At 45.4% G+C, this 26,997-nt stretch overlaps 1 protein-coding gene across 2 annotated transcripts; it reads right to left on the bottom strand.

The window, feature by feature from the left end:
• Nucleotides 1-26,997, bottom strand: LOC122372187 (alpha-(1,3)-fucosyltransferase C-like). 2 transcript variants are annotated; one of them, XM_043349091.1, is made up of 6 exons: nucleotides 26,243-26,997; nucleotides 6,713-6,880; nucleotides 5,334-5,456; nucleotides 2,834-3,045; nucleotides 2,311-2,503; nucleotides 1-1,915 (listed from the first exon to the last, which is right to left on the bottom strand). In XM_043349091.1, exons 2-6 carry the CDS (start codon nucleotides 6,866-6,868, stop codon nucleotides 1,412-1,414), a joined length of 1,188 nt encoding a protein of 395 aa, XP_043205026.1. In that variant the 5' UTR covers nucleotides 6,869-6,880; nucleotides 26,243-26,997; the 3' UTR covers nucleotides 1-1,411. The 2 variants fall into 2 exon arrangements, with proteins under 2 accessions (XP_043205026.1, XP_043205025.1); XM_043349090.1 differs by lacking the exon at nucleotides 26,243-26,997 and adding an exon at nucleotides 8,395-8,607.

The raw sequence follows: 26,997 nt of genomic DNA, 5'->3' as shown, positions 1-26,997 counted from the left end.
TTATTTGGTCAGAATGCAGCGTATATTCACTTCCACGCCCGCCAATGGTTCTGCACAAAACAATTAAAAGCAAAACAATGACAGATGAGCCACACATTTCGGGGGAAGAATTTACCATTTCTGCCACAACGTCTATCATTCTGGGTGTTCTATATGTATGGCATTCCATTGTTTCTAGGCTTTCATTCCATCCTGTTGTGCGGCAATGTTATCGGTACAATAAATAATTAAAATATTAAGAGCACTTTAGAGTTTCACGAAAGGGTGAACAATGCGCAGTAACTACACAGCTGACTAATGTTACACAAATCACCGAGAAATTCCGAATCCTGAAACTGCCTGAGGAACATTAACCCTCAATAATGGTCATGCGACTAGTTAATGCGGAGCATACAGCATTTGAATCGTACAAATCGCTTGGCAAAATGGTGCCTTCACAAACGTTCCCCTAAAACTTATGCACCGAATCGAGGCACGAATCATCAACACAACATAACACAAGTTATATACACACAGACACTACCCTATACGATGACAAAAACAATGACAACGGCGCAGCATGCGGCCGTGGGGCAAGGTATATGCGACCAAAATATTGGGCACCAGTCCGGCACCTTGACATTTATTTGATGACACAAGACCATCCATGGGCCACAACTGCGAGTATCAAAAACTATAAATTGTTATACCTTACATGGGAAAAGGCAGCAACAAGATGTTGCTTGATGGCAGGGATAAATAGGTAAGTGTTGGTGGCAATTAAGCTATTTTGGAAGTATGTATGTAACTATTTTGAGGGCCTTAAACCCTTAAAACCATAGGTTAATAGAGAATTGCTAAAAACAGTCAGTCTTGAAGCAATATCGCAACCATAGGACTTTTCACTTTGTGAAATATTACGCTCACGCGACGAATGCTAACAATTTATCCGAGAAAACCAAGCAAAAAATGTCTTTTTTGTAATAACCTTTCATTTTTCATCCACACTCCATGGTTGGCGAAATTTATCGAGAGGCACTCTTGTCACCTGAGTAAAAAAACAACGACACCAAACAACATCCTAATAAACGCGAACCAATCCATCTCAATCCGAGGTCTTAGCGTGCTGTCTTTGCTCCTAATTAGCGACCGTTTCTTTCAGCCAGTGGGTCTGTGATCATTGACCCATTGCCATATGGTCACCAGACCTCGAGCTCGATTTTTTACCCATATATCTGCTTCACAGCTTTGGTGCGCTGTCCGACACTGGCTAGCTGAGCTAGCTCTAGCAATCGGCTAGCGATTCTGGTTGTGACACTGTTCAACAATGCTGGCTAGCGTCATTGATAATCATTGATAGCGCCATTGATAGCATCAATGATAGCTGGCGACTGACTTGCAAACTAGCTACGCGGCTAGCTCTAGCTAACGGCTAGTGACAGACATCCGGTCCACTCCACCACTCTTTAATATCCGCATACTCTTTCCTCTGTACTTCTCGCTTGTTCAACATCTCGCAGAGTTTGCACCATCCGTCGCGGTGAGCGCCTTCGATCTTATACTCTGACCTCCAGGCCGTGTACTCAGCCAGAGCTGCCTCATGGGTCAGCAGGTACTTCACGTGACCCGCCAGCTCACGAGGGTTAGCGTAGTCATCGACATGAAGGAAGGAGTGTGGAGGTGCCACGGCCTCATAGTCAGCCCGAGAAGCTCCGTAGACGATCGGGATTAGACTGCTGTTGAGCGCCAGAAAGAACTTCTCAGTGATGTAGTCTCGACATCGCGAGTTCTCTAAGGAGAGGTAGAAGCGGTAGTTGTCGGCCACGTAGCGGTAGCAGGTTCGGGGGTCGGGTGGAGACAGCACCCCGCCCGGGGCCGAGCAGCGCAGAGGACCACAACGTCCGTAGATGTCCACGGCGATGTATCGTCGCAGTTCCTGAGGCACACGACCACACGTGTCAACGAAGAAAGAAGGCGTATGAAAAAAGCATCGGTCACTCGCTTCACGCATACAACGGCAATGTGGGCTAACGAAGGCGGAATGCATTCGTTATTCAGTTGTTGATGTCCGGTTGTAGAAAATAAGCCGACTTTATTAGCTGGGCACATTTAGCGGGCACGCAGCTAATGATTTTCGGCTTAGCCGCACCTCATAAAATAAGCCTGTAAAATAAGCGTATGCTTAACACATCAATAATATGAATTCAATCTTCTAAGACGTCACCAAGCATACGAACCACAGAGAAGACTAGAACGACAAATGCCAAAAGGTTGAAATGTCATTTTGAACCTTTTCAAATGTCATTTTGAGCCTTCTGCGTAACTACTCACCTCAACAAACTGTTCGCGTTTGCCGGGAGTCTTGCAGTGTGAAACCACCCAGGGTAGTCTCTGTCTGACCTGGGTCAGTGATGCCCACGTGGCTGAGAGTGTGGGTGCCATGGTGACCCCGGATGACCTCTGGCGCTCGGCTTCGGATAGAGGCACCGTCTTGAAGTATGGCTGGTGTATATCAGAGTCCCGTCTGAGCAGAAAAAAAAAACATCCACTGTAAGCGCAGGTCAGTCCAGGCTCTGGTGACACAAGCCATACCAGACCAAACATTATCAGGTCTGATAAAAAGTTGGTCAAAATTACGATTTAGTCACGTTTTCCAAATTCGAGTGATGCCGATGATGAGTAACGCTGACACCTGCTTCACACAGTCTGGAGTCAATGACTTTGTGTAGCATTACAGGATGTAATTTCAGTCTGACCCAATCCAAACGTGAATCGTCACCTAAATCTGAAGTGGACCTAGAATCGAACCCTGGTCTGACCCTAGAGCACATATAAGGGGACCTTCTGACCGCACCTGTACGTCATGGTGAGGTTAAAGAGGCCCTTGGTCGCCTCCTTGAACTGTCCGCCCGTGTTCGGCGGGCTCTCCAGCATGTAGAACACCCAGAGCTGGTCTGGACGCCGGAACGCCGGCAGGTCGAAGTCACTAAACTCGACCGGGTGAAAGACCACCACGTCGGCACGCTGTAGGTAGCGACGCTGGTTGGTGGTGATGCAGTTGGAGGCCTGTGGGAAGGTGCGAGGGATGACGTCATTGGAGACCTAAGCGGTAGGCGTCTGACGTCATCTTGGGACAGATGGGTGTGCTCAAGATTTTTGTAGATAGTGCCATGACTTTTTGGAGACTTGTTGGGAGGTGGGAGTGGTAAAGTGAATTTAGTTCTGAAGGAGCAAATGTGCATGCAGGAATGAATGCACATGAGGATTATCTCTTCATACTCTTCATATCTCTTCATTCGGGAATGAATGAAGAGATATGAAGCAATTACCTGGATAGGACGAGGCTGGGGAAGCAAATGCTGACGGCTAATGTCCCGTTGCATCAGCTTACTGCTCCATCTATTAGGTATTTAAAACCCGCTATTGATAAAAATACTTCTGATATAAGCTGACGTCATGCGTTGCAGGCACGTCGTTGCTATGAGACGACCTATGCACATTGCAGTCAAGCATGGAGTTGAGACCCGCTGTTCACCAGATCCGCAGCACTAACCGCCGGTCGATGGGTTTTCTGGTCCAGGCGGTTACAAGGTGTGCGAGCGGCAAATCGTCCGCCATATACGGGGGATACATAGTTCTCCTTTCGAGATTGGTGTCGGTGTGTGTGTGTGTGGTGTGGTGGGGGGGGGGGCGTCCAAAACAGCCCTCATACTATTATGCTTGGTCAAATCTCTAATAAAGCGTTCATCGCCGAGGATTTCCCTTCGATTGGTTGAAAAATTAGTTTGCGAACAATTCTGTTTAAATACTTTGATTGTTTACGTATCAATAGAACATTTAATGCTGCTTAGTAAAGAAAAATATTATTTTTTCTGGACTTGACTATTAGGTACCAGTTCTATCATAATTAAGCACGGTCATTGGCCAGTCTAAATCCTAAAAGGTGCTGCTTAACCTAAGGAAATTTTGAAAATAGGTTTGTGATTATTGTCAGATAATCGACGCTGGGGAAATTTAGTGGAGAACGCACCAGTCGATTGCAGTGGACATTTCAGCTGTATGCGTGCACTGGCGATAAAAAGCAAACACCGAATACTCGTGTGCAAAGGCGGATGAACACTGACGGATCCAGAAAGGTGGTCTGGGACGACCCCCAAAAAAGTTTCTCCAAGTTCTAAAAACTCATCGTATTTCGATTCCATACGCATTGCTTTGCAGTTTAAAACACACTTTTACTAACAAAACTTGTTAAGTATTCTTTTTATTGTCGAAAAACCGTAAACTTCTGTCGATTTCGGGCACTGCGGGGGAATTTACCAAGTCCCCTTCCCCTGGATCCACCATTGCGGATAAAAGCGAGCACCAGAAACTCCATCCGTGGGGTGCGCTGGATCCGCCGCTGCGCCGAGCCGATAACCGACCGATCAAATGGTTTACACAAGCTCAGGTGACCGCCCGAGGGGTGAGCAAGCTGGGGGGGGGGGGGGTACAGAGGGGGTGCAATCGACGCCACGCGTACCTCACATGTGGTGCGTATGATTTGGCTTATGATTCGGATCGACAAAAGCAGAGGATGGGTGAGTGAGTGAGTGAGTGAGTGAGTGAGTGAGTGAGTGAGTGAGTGAGTGAGTGAGTGAGTAAGTTTGAGATAGATAGATAGAGAGAGAGAGAGAGAGAGAGAGAGAGAGAGAGAGAGAGAGAGAGAGAGAGAGAGAGAGAGAGAGAGAGAGAGAGAGAGAGAGAGAGAGAGAGAGAGAGAGAGAGAGAGAGAGAGAGATATAGAGAGAGAGAGAGAGAGAGAGAGAGAGAGAGAGAGAGAGAGAGAGAGAGAGAGAGAGAGAGAGCAAGAGAGAGAAAGAGAGAGAGAGAGTGAGAGAGGGAGAGAGAGAGAAGAGAAAACACGATAGAGAGGGGAAAGAATAAAGCCTATTGCATCACGTGAGACCATAATGACTCATGAATTTTAAACTGATAGATAACTAGCTACTGCCTTTCCCACATTCATACAGTTTCAACCTCAGTTGTTTGTGTGACCGAGCATCACCTGACGCCGTACAGGCGAGGTACTACATTGCCGATGTCAGTCGCAGATAATTTAGAAACCGATATCAAACCAAATACCAACTACAAACATGGAAGAGTACCCAAAACACACGAACTTCGGAAAATAATAGAAATACAATTTTTTACAAATTTTTGATTATCTTATCATTAGTGAACATTCACATTACCAACAAAATAGCAAAGTCATCAGAATTGAAATACTAAATGCCAAGTTGCTATCAGTTTCGTATCGGTGTGCGTGCCAAAAAGTTGGTATCCGATTGACATCTCTGCACTCAGTAGGTACTCACCGGACACGGGCTAAAAGGCCTCCTGCCGTAGCCGATGTTGAACTCAAGGTTGCCGAAGAAGGGGGTCCAGAACAGGATCACTCGGTCACTCTCTGTGATGTTCACATCCGGCGCCGGCTTGAACTGAAACAGGACAGGTTATTGAACTCAGTAGGTCACTGAAATGGGACAGGTCAATGAAACGGGGCAGGACATTTTAACCCTCGCCCTGGCAGGGCATTTTTCATAACACGGCCTGGCAGGGGGGGGGGGGGGGGTCGATGCGACCCCCCCCCCCTCGCGATTGGCTCCTATGGCACCTAGAAACACAAAATTTAGTAGGTAGGTGGGCCCCCTGGAGTTCTCGCCCCTGTGCAAATTTGGTTGCTCTAGGTCAATATTTAGGGGGTTTTGGGGGGGTATAAATGTAAACATTTCGCTAAAAACAGGTCAAAAGTTTTTCGCTTATAACTTTTGATCTAATTCAGATCGAGCAAAAAGAAAAGCACCAGTGAGCTCAGAACGTCAAGGCGCGTCGAATGATATACTTTTTAGCTTGCTTAAATGTACTTAAAGTTTTTCTTAAACTATAAGTAAACTTAAATTAATAAATTAAGTTCAAGTTAACCAAATTGCATCATATCGCATATCATTCGATTCGGCTGATCAGCAGGAACACAATGATACCATTTTTAAGCTCTAGCGTCATTATGTGCCAAGTTATTGGCAAAAACGTAATTTGACCTCAGTTGACCTCATTTGACCTGACCCATAGATAAGTACACCAAACAAAGAAGCACCAAGTGACCTGCTGTTAAGTACTGTGGTTTCAAAGCACAAAAGTGATAGAACGAAGCGGATATCTCCAGTATTTTCCGAATTTAGTATTTTCCCATAGGCTTAACATTACGACGTAATGACCTCTAACTGACCTCAGGTCAGTGACCTCGAAAAACCCGAACTATATGTTATACAACTCGGTGAACTTAGCACATCCTGAAAGTTTGAAGGAAATCAGTCCAAAACTGTGAGTTGGACAGGTGCAAAAAGAAAATTGAAATTTGACCATGACCTTGTACCGGTTTTTCTGACCTGATGAGCCCTACCTATATTTGTAGCTATATTGGTCTCCACAGATTTTGAAGCATTTGCAGGCATTTGCCATGACCCTGTTCGTGGGTCATGTGAATTGTGTTTAAAGATAACATTATAAACAAAACTTTTTTCGAAACGCAAAACAAAAAATGTCTGGAAGAAAAGATTCAAAACTGAAAACGGTAAAGATATGTTTATGCCGTAAAATAACAGAGCACGGGTCAGGATGCGCATCCAGATTGTCCAGCTAAGCCCCAGAATAGTAAGAAATTCCGTTGTCTGGCCGCGAGGCGGTCTGAACTCACCTTTTCATGGTATCGGTTCCAAACGCTCACTGTCGCCGAGCGCATTTGCCATTTGACGTCCTCGACAAGAAAGATGGCGGCCACTATACAGCTCACAATCACCACCAGAAAAGGGTGGCGACGCCCCTGTTTCTGCGCCCACCTCAGGCGGTACATTGGTAAGTTTTCCTGGAAAAGGGTAGCACTACGTCAGGTCATTGAAACCGATTCGGGATAGCGACCGGGTGACGGGTGCTGGGGTAAACGTGCGTGAAAGACAAAGGAAGTTATGATATTTGGCAAAGGTTACATCAAAATGCAGCTACATACCTACAGTCTAAAAATTATCTCTTGATGTTTATAAGTTAAACTCTATCACTTCGTATTTTTCGCTATTAACCCTCGCCCGTAAACGGCGATCTGCCACCTTCGCCCATGCAGGGGGGGGGGTTGGTGCGACCCCCCCCTTGGCGTTTGAAAACGGAGCGTCGTAGAGCTTAGCGGAAAAGACCAACGGATTGCTCTCGCCGAGATCTCGCGATTGGTGGTAAATTTTTTGGTCCTAGGTCAACATTTGACCTATTTTTGACCGGTCAAAGGTCAAATTTTCGGAAAAATAGACTTTTTCAAATTTTCCGCGGCGTTTGCGGCAAAACGGTGGGAGATATCGACTTGAAACCTTCACTATCGTGTTCCTTGATCAATTCTCTATCGTTTGGTATGTATTTCGTTTCCCTAGCTCTAAAAATGGCGCGTTGGGAGCGCCGGAAGTCGGCAAGGTCACAGTCGGCGGCAGAAATTCGAAAAATCAAAATTTAAATTTTTGAAATCTGATTGTATTTTTGGATTTGGGATGTCCATTTGCTCCCTATAGAAGCTAATATTGCTGCATATTCCCATTGAGGTGACAAGAATTAGCAAAATAGTGGTTCGGGCGCTTTTCAAAAATAGTACCGGACGCTGTTCCTCTTGTGACGTCATAGCTCCGTGACCTGACCTGACCCGGTCAAGTTTCTTATACCATATGATAGCCAATACTTGCCCCAACATGCATGGGAAGTTTCATCACGATCCATCAACCGATGTCCGTACCACCGTCAGGAAACCTCGGGCGTTGGCACTCAGTTTGTGAAAATCCGGCCGGAGGCTGTTCCCTTTGTGACGTCATAACTCCGTGACCTGACATGACCCGGTCAAATTTTTTTTATCAAAAGATGCGCAAGGTTTGCCCCATAAGGTACCCAAAATTTGGCGGCGCTGCGCGCCGCCGTTTTTGCACTGTTTCCGAAAAACCTCAGGGGGGGGGGGGTTGCACCAACCCCCCCCCTACATGGGCGAGGGTTAACTAATAGCATTATTAACAAAATTGTGTGGTCAAGTGCAATTTTATGTAACCTAATCAACTAAAACGCTTGAATATGGTGTTTTGTTTTGCCACCATCATGGGTGGCATAGTGTTGTTAAGTTAATGAATCGAAGGCTCTGCCGTTATTCAACGGGCGTTAACGTACGGCGCTAATAGATATTTTCCGGGTAGGAGCTGTCAGACCCGCTAATGGTTTTCATCACGGCCACCGAATGAAGTTTTTGTGTTGTGAGAAAGCTATTAGTGGCGACTAAACGGAGAGAAGCTCCTGCTCAACACACCCACACGAAATCATGTCCTGCCTCATAAAGATTTCAATAGTCGCCCACAGGCACACCTGTTGTTTGAATGATGTCTGTTGATTGAATATTCATTTTACGAAACTACGAAACGCCGGCTTCACTCAGTTTCGGCTAAATAGTAGAAAATGTAAAAACATGACCTTATTTCCTCGATAATTGCCAAAACTAATGCTGTACAAATATGTACTTTATTTGAAAGAATGTAATATTTCGACCACAGGTCTTTTTCAAACAGTTTCAAATTAGAAAAGATACCATTTCCATTTGCCGCATTTCCAACTGCCTTTCAACAAAAATTTATAGTTGAAACGTGCCCACTAGCTCACTCGCACCACTCATGAAATAGACTTAGAGACATGTTAGTGTGGAGAGCAAATAGATATTATAGGATTAAATTGGACTTACTCCACAAGAGAATCGTTTTCGACAATCGTTCACCGACATCTTGTGCGATTCGATTCGACCCGAACGTTTTATTTTCGCCCCGATTACCGACCTTCGCTGAAGAGGACATGTAATACATGTCGAAAGCTCCGACCGAAAACGATTCTCTTGTGGAGTAAGTCCAATTTAATCCTATAATACTCATGAAATATTTGGCTAGCAAAAATAGCATCACATAGGGCACCTATTTTTCAAAATACATAATTTCAGCCGTACGAGATAAGTAAGTATTAACCCTCGCACGACCAGGCCATTTCTCATAACACGAACGACGGGGGTTGTTACGACCCCCCCTGGCGTTTCGAAACGGAAGGTTGTAGAGCTTAGCGGAAAAAACAACGGATTGCTCTCAACGAGATCTCGCGATTGGTGGTATATTTTTTGGTCCTAGGTCAACATTTGACCTACTTATGACCGGTCAAAGGTCAAATTTTCCGAAAAAATCAAACTTTTTCAACTTTCCGTGGCGATTGCGGCAAAACGGTGGGAGATATCGACTTGAAACCTTCACTATCGTGTTCCTTGATCAATTCTCTATCGTTTGGTATGTATTTCGTTTCCCTAGCTCTAAAAATGGCGCGTTGGGAGCGCCGGAAGTCGGCAAGGTCACAGTCGGCGGCAGAAATTCGAAAAATCAAAATTTAAATTTTTGAAATCTGAATGTATTTTTGGATTTGGGAGGTCCATTTGCTCCCTATAGAAGCTAATATTGCTGCATATTCCCATTGAGGTGACAAGAATTAGCAAAATAGTGGTTCGGGCGCTTTTCAAAAATAGTACCGGACGCTGTTCCTCTTGTGACGTCATAACTCCGTGACCTGACCTGACCCGGTCAATTTTCTTGCACCACACAATAGCCAATGCTTGCCCCAACATGCATGGGAAGTTTCATCATGATCCATCAAACAATGTGGGTATCACCGGCAGAAAACCTAGGGATTCGGCGCACACGTTTGGTAACTGTCGGCCGGAGGCTGTACCTCTTATGACGTCATAACTCCGTGACCTGACATGACCCGATCAATTTTTTTTCGGCAAAAGATGCGCAAAGGTTGCCCCAGAGGGTATTTAAAATTTCAGCCCGCTACGACAAGCCGTTTAGCGTGCACTTCGAAAAAACCTCAGGGGGGGTTGATACAACCCCCCCCCCCTAGGCGTTCTAGGGTTAACATACCGACTGACCATAACACAAAACATCCTACAGGCCTTCGCCATTATTTCTCACAATTTCGTCCAAAGTCACCCAGCCGTCTACAAGGCATAACAGATGCAGCATGCCAGCAACTATCATATGCTGTCCAGGCTTTTACACATTTACGTGTCTATCCGTCCAGTATTCACATAACACCGTAACACCAGAATGGAATACAAAGAAAGCAAAGATGGGCATAATTGGCATACTCGCATTAACATACCTATAGCGTTCAATGCCATAACATATAGCGTTCGATGCCCATAATCAATAACACACATAGTCCACCCTCCCCCCCCCTCCCACACACACACACACAAACACTATCTAGCTTTGAACGCGTGAACATACGCAGTACCTAGTGCACAGTAAACATATACAGTACACATTTACACATACATCGGCGTTGTTCCTAGCATTGTTTACCTTACAAAATAGGCCAAGACGATACATTACTGTTGAGTTCCGGACGGTTCTTTCTTATCAGCAGCGATTCAGCTATTTTACGGCAGTGGCGGCGGATTCGATTTTGGCGAGGGGGGGCAAGATCCCAGTCGAGATGATGTCATAGGCGGATCCAGAAAGGCGTTTTCGACGCTGTAGGGGACATACCCCCCCAAAGTGTCCAAAATCCAAAAACTCCTCGGATTTCGATTTCGATTACTGCTGAACAGTATAAAAAAAAAAAATCCTGATAAAAATGTAATTATTAGGAAACATAAGGTACATACGTTTTGTCTATTTCGGGCGATGCAGGGGCAGGGGGAGGGGAGTAAATATTTGCTTTAAATGCCCGCTCCCTGGATCCGCCAGTGGACGATGTAACGCATTTCGTATTGCTGTATTAGAAAAAAGCTCCAATGGGAAAAAATTGTGCCATAACCCGATCGCATATCAGATGTTGAAGAACGGTGCCAAACCTTTTGAAGTAGGCGAACGCTGCTCTTCAATGAGGTAACTCGTTACCATTTCCTCTGTTCATTTTACGTTGGATTTTCGTTTAACTTTCTTTAAAAAGTATTTCTGAGACAGATATCAACTGAAACTAGCTCACAGCGGGAGGAGACCGCTCAAACATTCAGAGACAGTCGGTCGCATCTAAACCTATTGGGACAGCGATCCGCCAGAAACCCTCCCCAAGGCAGTAGTTCGCCAACTAAGCTCACCGAGACGGGCTGTCTCGATGGGTTTATACAGTAAGCCTACAGCAAGGCTTAACTAAGGCCCAAATGCTCGTCAAGCTGGGAACGGAGGGCTGAGGTGAGGGAGCGCGGCGGCGGGCTGGGGTGAAGGAACGGTGGACTGGAACGAGAATCCAGAAGCTCTGGGTGGGGCGTTTCTTTATTAGGGCTTTAGGGTGCGCTGACTGCGGTAAGGTCCAAATTATCACACCAAATTTTGCCATGACATCTACCGGTTCAGGCACTCGAGAATCAGCGGCCAGTGATATCTGCAAAGACGAAGCATTTCCAACCCAGCTTCAGCCTGGTGTCAGGGCGCCTCAGGTGGCTTTAATTACAGTTGCACATATCAAACGACCTCAGTGCAGCAAGTCTGTGGCCGAAACCATTCGGAACAGACTTCAAGGAAAAGTGAGACAAGGTTAGTGCTATCGTTAAGTGCCATTATAGACTTGGGCCCCGTTGGCTTGACCCACTGGAAGGTGGTAGTTATCGGACGCTGCGGGGCATACTCATTTTTTCCCAAAATGCCTTAGATTTTGCTTTCGTGTTCATGGGCGGCGGAACGGGGAGGGCACCGGGGCACCGTGCACCCTCCTTTTGATTTTGGCATTTTAACGTTAGCCCTATGGGCGTTGCATGGAAAGAATGGGACCAAAAGTCGGCAGTGCCCCCCCCCCCCTTAATTGAAGGTGTTCCGCCGCTACTGTTCGTGTTTGATGCTCTTTATTCTATAGCCAGCCTTACGACAGAGGGGGGCCCACTAATGATTAGTGCCCTAACCCTCAAAAGTTTCCAACATTAATTTTTACTTTTTTAATGGTGAAAACTGAAATAAAGCGGATATTGAACTGTGAACATCCAGTTTTTACACTGGCCCCACACAAGCCTCCGAATGCCCAAAGCAGATCTCTGATGACTGGCCTTTGGGTGTCATACCATACCGTGCATTGGTCAATGTGGTCAATGTGTACGACCTCGGCGTTTACCATTTTATGCGCTGGAAACTGTTGCGCTCGAAAAAATCAGGGGAGTGGCTTATTATGCGCGCTCATCAGTCCTAACTACCCGCAAGCGAATGGCTAGCCCTTCCGTCTCCGCTCGCTTGCGATTTGGCATTTATGTAGGTACAAAATAGCGGCAAACGACCACTGAAGGTATGAGTTGCGTCTCTCGCACACTTAAAATATATTTAAATCGAATCTGAAAAGACAAAAAAATGATATAAAGCGGAAATGGTTAGCATTTACACATATTCAAAAGGCACCGTTGGACAAACTGTAGGAGCGCAAAGCTGCAATATGGTTATGAAAATTACCACATGCAATAGAAAATATGCAATAGGCTATGAAAATTTTCCTCATGTTTAGGGCACAAATTATGGAGGGGCAAGAATATACGTTTACCCCTCCTCCAAAAGTTTCTTAGGGGACGGTGCCTCCTCTGCCACCCTGTATCCGTCGCCCCTGTAAGCGGTCACTGAAGGCCTGGGCTGCCGCTGCGTCACGTTGACGCTTATAATGCCTCCAAAACTAGGTTGAAGAGAGGAAACTTCAGTTGAACGCGAACGTTTGCCATTTAAGAAAGGCAACGTATGATAAAGTATATGGGCATCTGGTTACATCTTCAGATGATCGAACAGAATAATCAGCTATGTGGTTTCTTGTCTAAACTTTGTCACAAATTATGGGGGGGCAAAAAGATACTTTTGCCCCCCCACGAGTTTGCCAGGGGGGGCAGCTGCCCCCCCTGCCCCCCGAATCCGCCGCCCCTGTTTTACGGTCTGGATGATCTTTAGACTTGTACAATATTTTAATTTTGAGCGGAGCAGACGTCTCATCTGCGATACTGTCACCGTGTTTCTCCGTAAAGTGATCACCCAACGGAGTGTCAGGGGTCCTGTTGGTCATGTCGCGCACGTGTTCATTGAACCTGAGGCGCAATGGCCGTTTTGTCTCTCCGATATAAAAAAAAAACGGTATATAAAAACGGCCGATATATAAAAACGGCCATTGCGCCTCAGGTTCAATGAACACGTGCGCGACATGACCAACAGGACCCCTGACACTCCGTTGGGTGATCACTTTACGGAGAAACACGGTGACAGTATCGTAGATGAGACGTCTGCTCCGCTCAAAATTAAAATATTGTACAAGTCTAAAGACCATCCAGACCGTAAAATAGCTGAATCGCTGCTGATAAGAAAGAACCGTCCGGAACTCAACAGTAATGTATCGTCTTGGCCTATTTTGTAAGGTAAACAATGCTAGGAACAACGCCGATGTATGTGTAAATGTGTACTGTATATGTTTACTGTGCACTAGGTACTGCGTATGTTCACGCGTTCAAAGCTAGATAGTGTTTGTGTGTGTGTGTGGGAGGGGGGGGAGGGTGGACTATGTGTGTTATTGATTATGGGCATCGAACGCTATATGTTATGGCATTGAACGCTATAGGTATGTTAATGCGAGTATGCCAATTATGCCCATCTTTGCTTTCTTTGTATTCCATTCTGGTGTTACGGTGTTATGTGAATACTGGACGGATAGACACGTAAATGTGTAAAAGCCTGGACAGCATATGATAGTTGCTGGCATGCTGCATCTGTTATGCCTTGTAGACGGCTGGGTGACTTTGGACGAAATTGTGAGAAATAATGGCGAAGGCCTGTAGGATGTTTTGTGTTATGGTCAGTCGGTATGTTAATACTTACTTATCTCGTACGGCTGAAACTATGTATTTTGAAAAATAGGTGCCCTATGTGATGCTATTTTTGCTAGCCAAATATTTCATGAGTGGTGCGAGTGAGCTAGTGGGCACGATTCAACTATAAATTTTTGTTGAAAGGCAGTTTGAAATGCGGCAAATGGAAATGGTATCTTTTCTAATTAAAAACTGTTTGAAAAAGACCTGTGGTCGAAATATTACATTCTTTCAAATAAAGTATATATTTGTACAGCATTAGTTTTGGCAATTATCGAGGAAATAAGGTCATGTTTTTACATTTTCTACTATTTATGAACATGTTCCTCGCACAAGCACTAACCTCATTAAAGAACAGTTTCGGCTAAGTTTAAGTCTACATTAGCCGTTTTCACGACGGGCTACCTGACCTAATTTGACCAGATCTACACCAAATATATTTTACAATAAATATCTTCATATGATGAATTTATTTCAGTGTTTCAATCTAAAATACTTTAAATAATGCCTGATAATTTGAAAAAGAAGTATATAAGCATTTAAATAGCATATGTGCCACCCAAACTGATAACTTTTAAGAAACACACTGAACCGTATTTGACCAAATATATTAGATATAAACCTATCATATAATTTGACCAAATCTATACCCAATGCGCACCAAATGTGTACCTAAAACTATTATACAACCTAAAACTATTATAAAACAAACCTACAACTATTATACAATGCATAAGGAATCGTCATACGACGAGTTTTTTTTATTACGTGCCCTTGTGGGAAGCAGTGCAGTGCCTGAAGCCACTTTCCTGAATTCACCAGTGTTTAGTACCTACTAATGCAATACGCAGAAACATTCCCTATATGAACACACACACAGTCATGTACAGTTCAATATAGGAGTCGTCCCTTCTTCTGCCGAGACCAATTAATTGTCTCATTACCCGGCACGCCGAACCCGGTCGAACGGCATTTGTCGCAGGTGCGCCATCACATGTTGTCACGCTACATTCAGCACTTGACTATAAAGGAAAATATCGTGACCGATATCAGCATCTTTCCTCGAGCGTAGCGTTTAAGCGCTACGCACTTTACCCTGATTACTCTACGTTTCATACGGGACAGGAGGGAAAGTACATATGTTTATCAGTGTCGAAAAAATATAACTTCGAAGTAAATCACGTTATGTATGGACATACCTACGTATTTGTAGATACTAGCTAGAGGTGAGTGTGGCATTCATACTTGGCGCCGTCTATCCCTGAGGATATCTAAACAAATATCACGATTGGCAAAAAAAGAAATTTTAAAAGAAACTCATTCGGCCACGCTGTTTTAATTTGCGTCCAATCATAAAAGCGACTTGTGTGGTTAAGTCGCGAATCAGCGCTAGGCACAATCTTACGTAGAGTATTATATTCAGTTTCGTATCACCATGGGCTATCTGGTGTCTATCCTTCACTGCCAGTAAATGAGGAAAAAACATTTCGCATTCGACATCCCTACATGATAACCGAAGGTTTGTTGTCAATAGTAAAAACACTATTCTTTAGAATTGTGTTTTTCTATTGAAAAACAAATCTGAGTTCCCTGACAATTTGGCAAAAGCTGCCTGAGATATCCGTTGTTATTTTTATATAGGGGAGAGTGGTGCAGGAGCCCCCCCTTAAGCTCAGTTGCTATTTTTAGACAACTGATAATATTTAAGAGCTAACGTGTGCATGCGCTGTGAGCATGCATCATTTTCCCATACATATTTGCATTCAAAATGAATCTAGGGGGGACACAAACCGTAAACTTTAACATTTTGGAAAAAGTTGCAAAAGGGCCTCTTACACTATGGGTATGGTAAGACGCCCCCCCCCCCCTCGGGCGTTTTACAAGTCAAGTCGACTTGTAAAAGACGCTTCGCGAACACAGCTGCAAGGCCTTTTATTTCGAAAAGCTAAGCAAATACGGTGTTATCGAAACCAATAACACTTCCAAAGCGCTCGAACATTGCGAAAACTAGCACAACCAAACGCTGATCACCAACGAAAATTGTACCTATTACCTCTAAGAAAAGAAACATAAAAAAGAAACAAAAACAAACTCCTTGAAAAAAGAATGCCACGCCTGCCGCAGGTGCAGGCGTTTTAGCATCGGGGGCGTTTTTTATCGGGGGGCGTTTTATCATCCTCGAAGGGAGGGCCTCTTAAAAAAATGCAGTGTTTTAACGTCCACAATATTTATGGTTTATGAGACATTTGCAGCGCACCAGAACATGGTCTATTCTGAAGCTAACATTGTGACAAGTTCGATGAGATAAGACTGCATTTGATAGCCATTGTTTTTTCAGATATATAAGGGTGATAAAGATGCATATATCTAGCAAGTAAAGGGGCAAAAACAGAAACAGGCTTACCAAAAGTCGCTGCGACGCACCTGATACCTCAGGTTTCGTGAGTTGTTGTTTCAAGAGGGCTTCTGCTTTACCAGAACATTAAAAAATAAATAACATTATTGGTTTGGTAAAAAAGCGATGGGGCCTCTTACCGACCCTGGGCGTCTTACACGGATCTCCCCTACTTTATGTCGTTATGGAGACATTTCCATAACGTTATCATGACCGTCGATATCATCATATAGATGCCACCGAATTGCGTGACTGGCACCGCAGCCCAGTCACGGAGACAGGACCTGTCTCCTGTTGGTGAGACAGGAGCCAATGGTCGTTCGATCGTGATGCCAATGGCCAGCCAGCAATAGTCGACGGTATCCTGAGTCAGCTGGCAATGACCCAGCCAGCAGCCCGGTAGGTCAGCAGTCGGCCGCACCAGTGCGCCGCGGGTCATCGGCAAGGGCTCGGTTCTACAGGATACGTTTTCTATTGACACCGTTGAATAATTTGCATAAACACAGTTAAATGTTTATACAATGCGGTTAAATGTTAACACTTTCGTTATAGTCACCTACCCAATGGCTAATGGGCAATCTTACGAACTAATAAACATACAAAGAAGTATAAAAGCACAATTAACTGGCCGGCCTGTTCCGACCAATGAGTAAATAAAATTGGCCATAAATACCTACCCGTTCATGGTATTTTAGCGCAGGCCCACAGCGGTCTGCTGTGTGTGTACTGTGCACCTTCAGCGAAGATTACCCAGATAACCTCTCTGCGTGGTGAGTGGTGATGCATGACCCAAGAACGCACATCTTTAACGCACATGTGATCGCTGGTAGGTACAATAAGCTTGTTGCAGCGCACAGTGTGTAGGTATTGCAGAATACGCAATCAAAACTATCCTGACCTCCCCCCCCCCCCAACCATGCTGAGGCGATACCTAATAGGGACGTAAATATGTGCTGAAGTTCCCACCACGACGGCTGTTCTGACCAGGGTAATGTGGGCATACAAGTACCCCGTTCTAACCCACTAAGCAGCTGACGCAACAACGCGGCCATCGTGTTCGATGAGGCGCCGGACATCGCCATGGTTGCTATGGCAACCGCCGGACAGTGGTCAGTTTGTTGGGTCTGTTCCAGGCGCGGTAGCCGCATATAACGAGACTCCATGTGGCGGATCCAGAGAAGGGACATTGGGGAGTTTTGTCCCTTTGGGAGCTTCTAAGTTGAGTGTTGACAGCATTTGGTCGTTTTCCTTGCAAAGAAAACGAAGTAAACAACTTATACCTAAAAAAATTGACTGAAATTGTCTAGCAACGCACAAAGAAAGCGACATTCGGAACGTTTTTCGGAAAAAGGAAACAACCCTCCCCGTAGTGGCTCAGACAATATAGATGTATCCACCAATGCGAGAGAGAGACCTCCCCCCTGATTTGTCTCGGGGGGAGGGGGATGGAGTGATTTGCACAGATGGAGGCCGGCGCGATTGGGCGCCGGCCAGATCCCGTTCTAAGAGCAGAGCTGGATGCGGATTCCTCTGACGGGTCGACATGCTGACGGGAGACATGCGCCGGTTGCTACATACGTGGCTGGTCACTTGCCAAATTGAGCAAATGCTGCTTAATCGAGTCTGGAGCACAAGCTTTTCATATCAGTCGTCACTCGTGGACACCTTGACATTGAAAGTGATTAGATTTTATTCATTTCGTTTTTATTTAATTCAATTATTTAATTAATTAATAATTTGATTAATTTCATGTTTACCAAAGAAAATGAATTTCTTTAAGCAGAATTTTCAAAATCATTATACTTAATACCTAAAACAGGACTAGGCATGGATGATGTCGGCTGCGCATTGTCGTTTACACAGATGGTTGCGTTTTGAAGGAGCATTCAGACTCAGTACCTAAATAAATATTTATGCATGTACATAAAGCGCCCCGTTTCTTTGCTGAAGCAGAACTAAGTTTCAGCTATCATTTAGGTTAGGTAGCTTTTATAGGTGTGAATAATGGATGTTTTTTAAGCATTCCCCCCAAAAATACAGTCCATAATTTGTATTGAAGTGCTTTATTGAATAAGGAATATAAAAATGTCTTGATTAACCGTTAGCTGTTCAATGCTTTTTTCTTATTTCTAATGTCTTAAGTAATTGGTTTAATTATCTTATCCTGTGTCAACAGTGAACATGTAGAATGTAAGGAGTATAGCCGCTGTACATACAAACTAATACAACATTATTTGGTCGTGCGAAAATGTAGCTTCTTACTACAATGGACGAAATGTGAATAGCTTGCCTTTGTACGTACAGTCCACCGTAAAGGCTGAAACAGACTCTTTCCGGGTTCAGGAAATCGCATGCGAGAGCCTATTCAAATACATCATACTTCTTCCCGCATCAATCGCTTGCGGGAGGTGCGTGCGATTGATGCGAGCGTGCTTCCATGTATTTGAATAGGCTCTCGCATGCGATTTCCTGACTGCGGAAAGAGTCTGTTTCAAGCATAAAGACTGAAACAGACTCTTTCCGCAGTCAGGAAATCGCATGCGAGAGCCTATTCAAATACATGGAAGCACGCTCGCATCAATCGCACGCACCTCTTGGATGCGGTTGATGCGGGAAGAATTTTAATGTATTTGAATAGGCTTTCGCATGCGATTTCCTGAATGCGGAAACAGTCTGTTTCAGCCTGTAACGTGCGGTTTCAGTCATGGTTAATGCTTTGCTTCTGTCTCTTAGAAACGATTTGCCAGACTATCAATTAAACTTGGAATGTAGCCTACATGTGCCGTCATCCTTGCAGCTACAAGTTAATCTGTTGCCGTTTACTCCTGGATCACTCTGTATTTAAAAATCGACAGATTAAGCCATCTGTTGAGATTGGTAAAACGGCACATTGCTTTTAAGCGGTTAGGCTGTACGTACTGTGATTATTAGTCAACAATTGGGGTTGTGTATGGTGCATGATAAGGGCAATATAAGGATATGTCGGCTACATCAAGATTGGACTTAGGTGCTTACAACATGTTGATTGTCATGGTCGCTGTGGAAATAAGGTAGTGACAACTGACAATAGTCATAAACCGCCCCGGACCTATTGGTTTTCTACGCACGCACTGAGGGGGAATTGGTGTAACCCCCTCACCGCGTTGCCCCTAATTAACCCGCTCACCAACTTTTTGTCATACCCGTCACCTCTCACGCCTGAGTCCATGTTGAAAAGGCCATATTTTGTCAATTATGCCACAAGTTCCCCCGGCAGTTGTCCGCCCCGCCCCTCCCTGAGGTTTTTCGTAATTAGCGGGAAAGCCGCGGCCCATAGCGCCACGAAATTTGGTATGGTATGACTATTGCCACATCAATTTTGCACAGGGTGTACAACTTTCAACCTCCTACATTTCAAGGTCGGGACACAAGGCCACTTTGAATCTTCTGACCTCAAATCACTTTTTTGCAACTTAATTGCCGTGTTAGAGCTACAGTAGATGACCGAGTCCTTTGAAAGCTTCAGGATGTAATAAGACCACTGTTTTCTACAATTTGTATACCTACATATCTTCGAAATTTGATATCGATGGCTTCCCCATTATGATTTCTTGACTTCCACATTATAAGTTAACGGGGGGGGGGGAAAGTAACTGCCTTATTTTTCACTGAAACGCGTCGTAATGACCAATCATACCAAAAATGACATCCATCTTGCCTTTGATGTCTTGTTTGCTCTTGGACAACTGTAAGGTCATGTGACGTCATCAACGGACACCAAACGTTTTTTTTTTCTAATAACTCCTTACAGAAAAGAGATGCAGCGGCGCGAATGGTCTCATTGTGTTCGGCTCCTCAAGGCGCATCGAGTGATATGCATGATGACATTGAGATCACGTAACCTGAGGTCAGCCCTTAAGCTTGACCTTTAGTCAGGTCAACACGTATATGTTTCGATGCGGATCGACGAGAGGAATATGATGATACTGTTAGTTTTCGCTTAGCTTGATAACATCAAAAGCTGTTTGTGAGGAACTCTCAACCTCTTATCACCGCCCGCTATTTTGACTATGTTAAACCCCTGTGACGTCATTTTTGACCTGACCTGAAAATGATCTTTGTAACAATGGTAGCCTGTATCCCATGCCGTTTACAGCTTGCAATAGCTTGCTTTGTTATTGAGATATCACGATCGGAAACGCTTAGGATCCAATGGTTCCAGCAAGACGGTGCCACGCCAATACCGCTAAAGAAAACCGGGAGGGGCTGTGGGAGCGCTTCGGGCAGCGCGTGATTTCGAGGTTCGAGACACGCCCGTGGTCGGCGAATTCCCCAAACGTAACCCCACCGGACTTTTTCCTATACGACCACCTCAAGTCCCAGGTGTACCGAAACCACTCAAAAAGTTCCGAAGATCATAAGGATTCAATGAAGTCAGCGGTGCGCCGTCTGCAGCTTTCCGTGTGTTGTGCTGCAGCAGAGGTCGCGCTGCGCCGGGCTCAACTGTGCATCGAGCGAAAAGAGAGTCATCTCGAACATGACCTCGGCGCGGCCCAGAAAGGGGACTGCCGAGGGTCGAAATCCCCTCAAACGAAATGTTTTTGATGAGGCTTTCAGGTAATACCCCATCATTTTTTGTTACACTTATACACCCTTAAATATATTAGTTATAAAATCGTCTAACTTTTTTGAGAAGCCTGGGTATGTGGTAGGAACTGGGTCGAGCGCAGTGGAGCTCTGACCACCCTGCAGAGGGTGAGAGGGGAAGACCCCCAGCCTCTGACCACGCCGGACGTGTTTCTGCATCGGTCTCGACCGACACCGTAGCTGACCATCTCGCTGTGTGGTGCTCGTGAGACAATACACCTGGACCGGCAGAGCATCTCTTCTGGCAAGGGCTGACAACAATTACGACGCGCCCCGCCCTGGGCACGAGAAACCGCCGTGTTACAAAAATAGCAGTTTCCATATTTCCCCATTGACTTATGATGGTGAGGTCACGTGACCGACCTGACCTTATGTGACCTTTAGAATGAATCCGAGATATATATGTTACAGGCAATGTGTGGAATCAGGCATTCTATAGAATGCCTAGGCTTTCTATAGAATGCCTGACCGACCAGGCATTCTATAGAATCCCTAGGTATTCTATAGAATGCCTGACCCACCAGGGATTCTACAGAATCCCTAGGCATTCTTAAGAATGCCTGATTTTCAGGCATTCTATAGAATGCCTAGGAAATACACGAATCTTTCCAACATATAAGTGTATGTTACTATGTTGTATAAGATTATGAGCACAGACCGACATGTAACATTATTATTTTCTGCCAGGCTACCTTGCGTTCAGCTATTTATGTTCATTCAGTCAAATGTTCATTCAGTCAAATTTTCCGGTCAGGTATTCAATCTGACCTTATTAGGTCAAATTGTATCAGGATTTCATTCTGAGAGTACAGAGTATTTATCTTAACGCTAGAAAGACGATGGTGGTAATGTCAATATCGGAAACGCCTTTGGTAAAAAAAAATTACACAGAAAAAAAATTGACAAATCGTCCATTTTTGGAGGTGTTTGCCTTCTAAGGAATTGATTTAAGGTCAAACTGAAGAAAACGGCTACAAATGGACAAAAATTGGGCTGACCTAAAAAATGGCTTAGCTATTTGTTTTAGAAATGGCACCCTTTCGAACATTGCCAAAGAAGAACTGAAGTAAAATTTCATAATTTTGAGTCTTTGACGACCTTTCGAATACCGCATGGCCCAGAAGTCAAGCTGGAAGGGGAGATCGAACAACACCTAATCCGGCTCTTGTTACGGCCGGGCCACCGCCCAGACGTGGAATAATGAGCCATTTATTCAGGTTATTCCCTGACATTACGGTGTAGGTTGAGCTGTCCATGTATGTATATTGAGAGTCGTTACACGAAGTGCTTATGACGACATAAAATGTGACCTTTGGTGTATTTTTCACCTTCATTTCTAACATCAGAACAAAACCATCGTCATTCGCAATCACTTTCGATTCAAGCCTACGGTCCACCCTCCCAGCCAACACTCTTCTAATGCAGCTTCGTATCTGTAGCAGCATAATCCTCCGAGGGTAACAGTTTAAGCGACTGGTTGGCCTGTGACTCTCCCGCGTGCCTTGCGCCGTGGCTCTCCCGTGCCAACGGAATTGGATCAGCTGCTGCTTGCGGCGCACCATTTGGTGGTCGGCATAGCCCAATACCTCCCTCGCTTCCTCTCAGCTCATTGCCCTGAAATGGTGTGAGGTGACGACCGGCCTAGGCCAACAATGAAAATTAGGTAAACAAATAGCATTACTGCCACTGACCCCTAATTTTCGAAGTGTGTTTCGGACAATCAAAATGCTTAGGCATTCTATAGAATGCCTGGGAGCTTAAGCCAGGCATTCTATAGAATGCCTAAGCAGTCAGGGATTCTATAGAATACCTAGGGATTCTATAGAATGCCTGGTCGGTCAGGCATTCTATAGAATGCCTAGGCATTCTATAGAATGCCTGATTCCACACATTGCCTGTAACATATATACGAATTGTTAGGCCTCCCGAGGATATAACAGGGCCTGGAAGTTGCATCTCCCTGCGAAAGCTCCGCTGGCACCGAGGGCGTTGCGAGGTTGTGACATTTCAGGACCGCACAGAGACTTACTTAGCTTAGACGTGCTAGGTCAGTGACCTGACCTGACCTGAAAATGCGGTTGGTGTAAAAAAACTGGTTTGAATCAAGTGTCAGGTATGCTGAATTTCAGCTCTCTCTATCGCTGGCGTGCTTGGCGCTGTCGCGAAAAAAAAACGTATGGATATGTACATATGGATATGTAACGTATAAATAATCGTATGGATCGTAATGTTTCGGCGAGAGATAAAATGCGATAAAAGGTTGGAAATACTTTGTACAATGCATAATGAATAGCATATGGCATCATTTCTTATTCCAGGGATACTCGGATGTATTTCGGGTTCAATCTTCAAGGAAGCCCATTTAAAACGATTGCTTCTATGTCAGTAGCACGGTCATATTTTCATCTTTCGAAGGTATTTGTGGGGCTGGAAAACGTGATTTATTCAAAGCGAAACTCAATGGATCTTCAGGTTCACCGCTCCAACTCTCTTCAGGCAAACAAGTTAACCCTCGCCGGACCTATTGGTTTTCTACATACGCGCCGGCCGGGGGGGGGGGGGGGGGGCGGGTACGACCCCCCTCGCCGTTTCGCCCCTGGTAGAGCTAGCGCGTCGCGGAAAAAACGAGCGTGTGCGCCGTTACTAGACGCAGAGATTGGTACCCGATTTTAAGGTCCTAGGTCAACCGGTGACCTCTGAGGTCAGGTCAAGTGCTCCAAGGTACGGTTCGGTTTTTGGTTAATTACTTCGCAAAAAACGGCCGCAGAGCCGCAATTTTGGCAGCATCGTGTTCACCTTGCTCAGGCGCGTCGAATGATATACTTATTGTTTGGGTCAGATCAACTTAGGGTGTTGACCTCAGGTCACGGTCAGGTCAGCACCCCCAGGTCACGAAGTTGGTCGAAAGAGGTCATGTCGCATATCATTCGATTCGGCAGGTCTTCCTGAGTCCATTGGTGGCTTTCCAGACTCGCTAGCCTAATTTGATCGGGAGTTATTGACGAAAAACTAATATGACCTTGATGACGTCATAAATGAAGTCATGTAAGGCCAACATTGCAAAAGTGACGCATCTAACCTTACAAAGAGTGCATTAAATCACGATTCTGTGTGCCTGAGATAGTTGGAGACCGTTCCCGGCGCCAGAAAAGCAGTTTTCATTTTTCCCCATTGACTTATAATGGTGAGGTCACGAAAATGACCTGACCTCATATGACCTTTAGGAAAAATCCGAGATATGCAAGCTGTTAGACTCATAATGGATACTAGATCCTGCAAGTTTCATTTCCATATGACATCTCCACTGGCAGTGAGGGCGTTGCGAAGTTGCGACACCTGAAGACCGTGCAGAGGCTCACTTATGACGTCATAGGTCAGTGACCTGACCTGACCCAAAAATGCGGTTGGTGTCAAAAGATCCGGCTTGAATCAAAGGTCAGGTATGCCAAGTTTCAGCTCTCTATCTCCAGCGTGTTCGGAGCTATCGCGAAAAAACCGTATGGGGGCGGCACCCGCCCCCCCCCCCCCTCGGTCGGCGAGGGTTAAATGTACATAATACCAGTAAAACGCCTTTTGGGCGAAGAACGAGCGAGCGAGATAGTGAGCCCTGCACGTGCAGAAGGGCGAGAGGGTACTTCCAACGGGCTTGTGCAAAGCACCCTTCTAACCGGTCGCTAGCGGTGTACCAAATTTGAACGCAATCGGCCCAGCCGTTCCTGAGATCTGAAAGTGGCATTCTGAACGTGCGCACATGCAAACGGGGTCCAAAATGACTTTTGCACGGCACCCTACTAACCGGTCCCCAACTGTGTACCAAATTTCAGCGCAATCGGCCCAGCCGTTCTCGAGATCTGGAAACGCCCCCTGCACGTGCGCACGTGCAGTAGCACCCTAACCGCAACACATGGGAATGCATTGCCTGGTGGGTGCCTACCTGTATGCCAAGTTTCAGCGAAATCGCCCAGTAATTACCGAGTTACTGAAATGGGAACAAATTTGGCACCTCTTATTGTTGTATTTTGCACGTGCAGTGGGGGTCATTCACATAGATGAAGAGTATCCGAACTTTGGTAGAAGGGATGCAGCTACCCTATAAAAATGACCGCAAGACAATCGCCCAAGCGGCTGCTGAGATATGGGCCTCTCAAAATCACTACTTTTGCAAAACTGCTTGAACACCCTTGACTTTTCACGTGGCACGTGCCATGGCGGTCACTGAGATGTATCAAAAGTAGTCAATTACGGGGTAGAAGGGATGGGGCTACCCAGCAAAAAAGACCGCAGGCCATTCGGTCCAGCGGTTGGTGAGATATAAGCCTCTCAAAAGCGTTACAGGCCGGGCCGGGCCGGGCCGGGCCGCTCATACTGAGATTTTTCCGTTATATTGAAAAGATGCTGATTATTTAGGGACATACAATCGGTGTCTTTTCAATATGTTATGAGGTTATCGGTGGAGCCAACAAATAAAAGTAAGTAATAATAATAAAAGTAAGTACATTTAGTTATTTGTTGGCTCCACCGATAACCTCATAACATATTGAAAAGACTTGGAAACTCGCTCGCTGCGCTCGCTCGCTCGTAATCATCACAGATAAGGTATAAACCGGAAAAAAAGATAGGCCTAGATCGGTGGGCCGTGCAGTGATCATGCATTCATGGATATCTTCCGTTGGTGGACGTTACAAATAGTTACATGTAGTCAGATGCATTATAAATTCATGTAGATAAGGTACTAGTTAGTGCAGTTTAGTACGAGTACCTACTGCTTTGTCTAATAAAACGACGCACTCGTATACAACACACGCATCTGAATATGTTTCCGTCGTGCGCATAGTTCTAACTTCTAAGGCAGTACCACGGAATATTATAGTCTACGACAGACTATATATTCGTCGTAGACTATACCTATCTTCCGTGGCGTGGCAGTACCAAGCGTTTCTGTGAGAAGGATGCCTGACAGAACGTGCAGAGACGATGGATATCATTCGAATATCAACATTTTTGTAACACCAGTGCTGTTCGAAAACAGCACTGGTGTTACAAAAAAATTACAAAAATTCCATTCCTTTTGTACTGTTCGTCGGGTATTCAGCTTTTTCTTAACGCTACCCACATTTCAGTTCGCTTTGTCGTTTTCAAATGTTTTTGGTAGATATTTGCTTTGGCTAGGTATGGTGTTTTCTGTTTTCTGAATGGTTCACCTTTCGCGGACACTCGTTCTTAAATCTCCTTTTTTTATCGGTACATAAGCACCCTATTCGATAACCTGCTGAGGACTTAAAGCATCCCTGCGGTTGGCTTTATTCCTCGTCACTCACAATAGTCTCTGTCATATGACTTACCTGCCGAACGCAGCGGAACCCTCAGCTTCCAAAGTGCTTCCTGGCTGGCCGGATCCCGACACCGTTACATGAGAGCAGACGGCAGCACAGCCCGCATCGCCCGCATATGACGCTCACTCCACTCGTGGGTTCTCAGACACACAACGAGGCAGCTTGTTGTCCGTTACGCTGCCCGAATGGGTCTGGTACTTCGTCCAAGGAAAGGAAGCGAGGTGGATTAACGCACCACCCAGATCCCACACAACAAAGGCTAGGTCACATTTGAACTACTTTAAAGCTCAAACACAAGCACCTTGACACTAAAAATCACGAGCGCTTCTGTAGCAGAGCTGTCTAACTAGAATACCGTTTCACTTGATTAGCTGAACACACATTCTGATTAGCTGGTGTTCAAAGTTCAGTCCCGCGAATATATCATATCACGGGTCATACGCTTCCGTACTGTGCTCACGAATCTATCACGGTGCGTTGGTCTCGACAGATCACGAGATCGTCTCCTGTCACATCTGCCTGTCACAGTCACAAACTCACACCTGGCTTCATCGGCTTCGTATTATCAGCGAGGTCTGACTAAATTTTCGCCGCACACACCGCTCACCACAGCCACCCAGCCTTCAACACCTCTGATTTGCCGCTGTTCACCGGCAACGGCAAATGTACCGGCACTGTTGCCGCCACCGCCACCGCCGCCACTACCTCCGCCGCCCGCCGCTGCCGCCGCCGCCGCTGCCGCCCGTCGTCACCGTTATCGGAAC

This window comes from Amphibalanus amphitrite, unplaced genomic scaffold, assembly GCF_019059575.1.
Source record: "Amphibalanus amphitrite isolate SeventyFive unplaced genomic scaffold, NRLGWU_Aamphi_draft 001327F_arrow, whole genome shotgun sequence".
NCBI classification, from domain to species: domain Eukaryota; kingdom Metazoa; phylum Arthropoda; class Thecostraca; order Balanomorpha; family Balanidae; genus Amphibalanus; species Amphibalanus amphitrite.
This window is presented reverse-complemented; position numbering and strand designations above follow the sequence as displayed.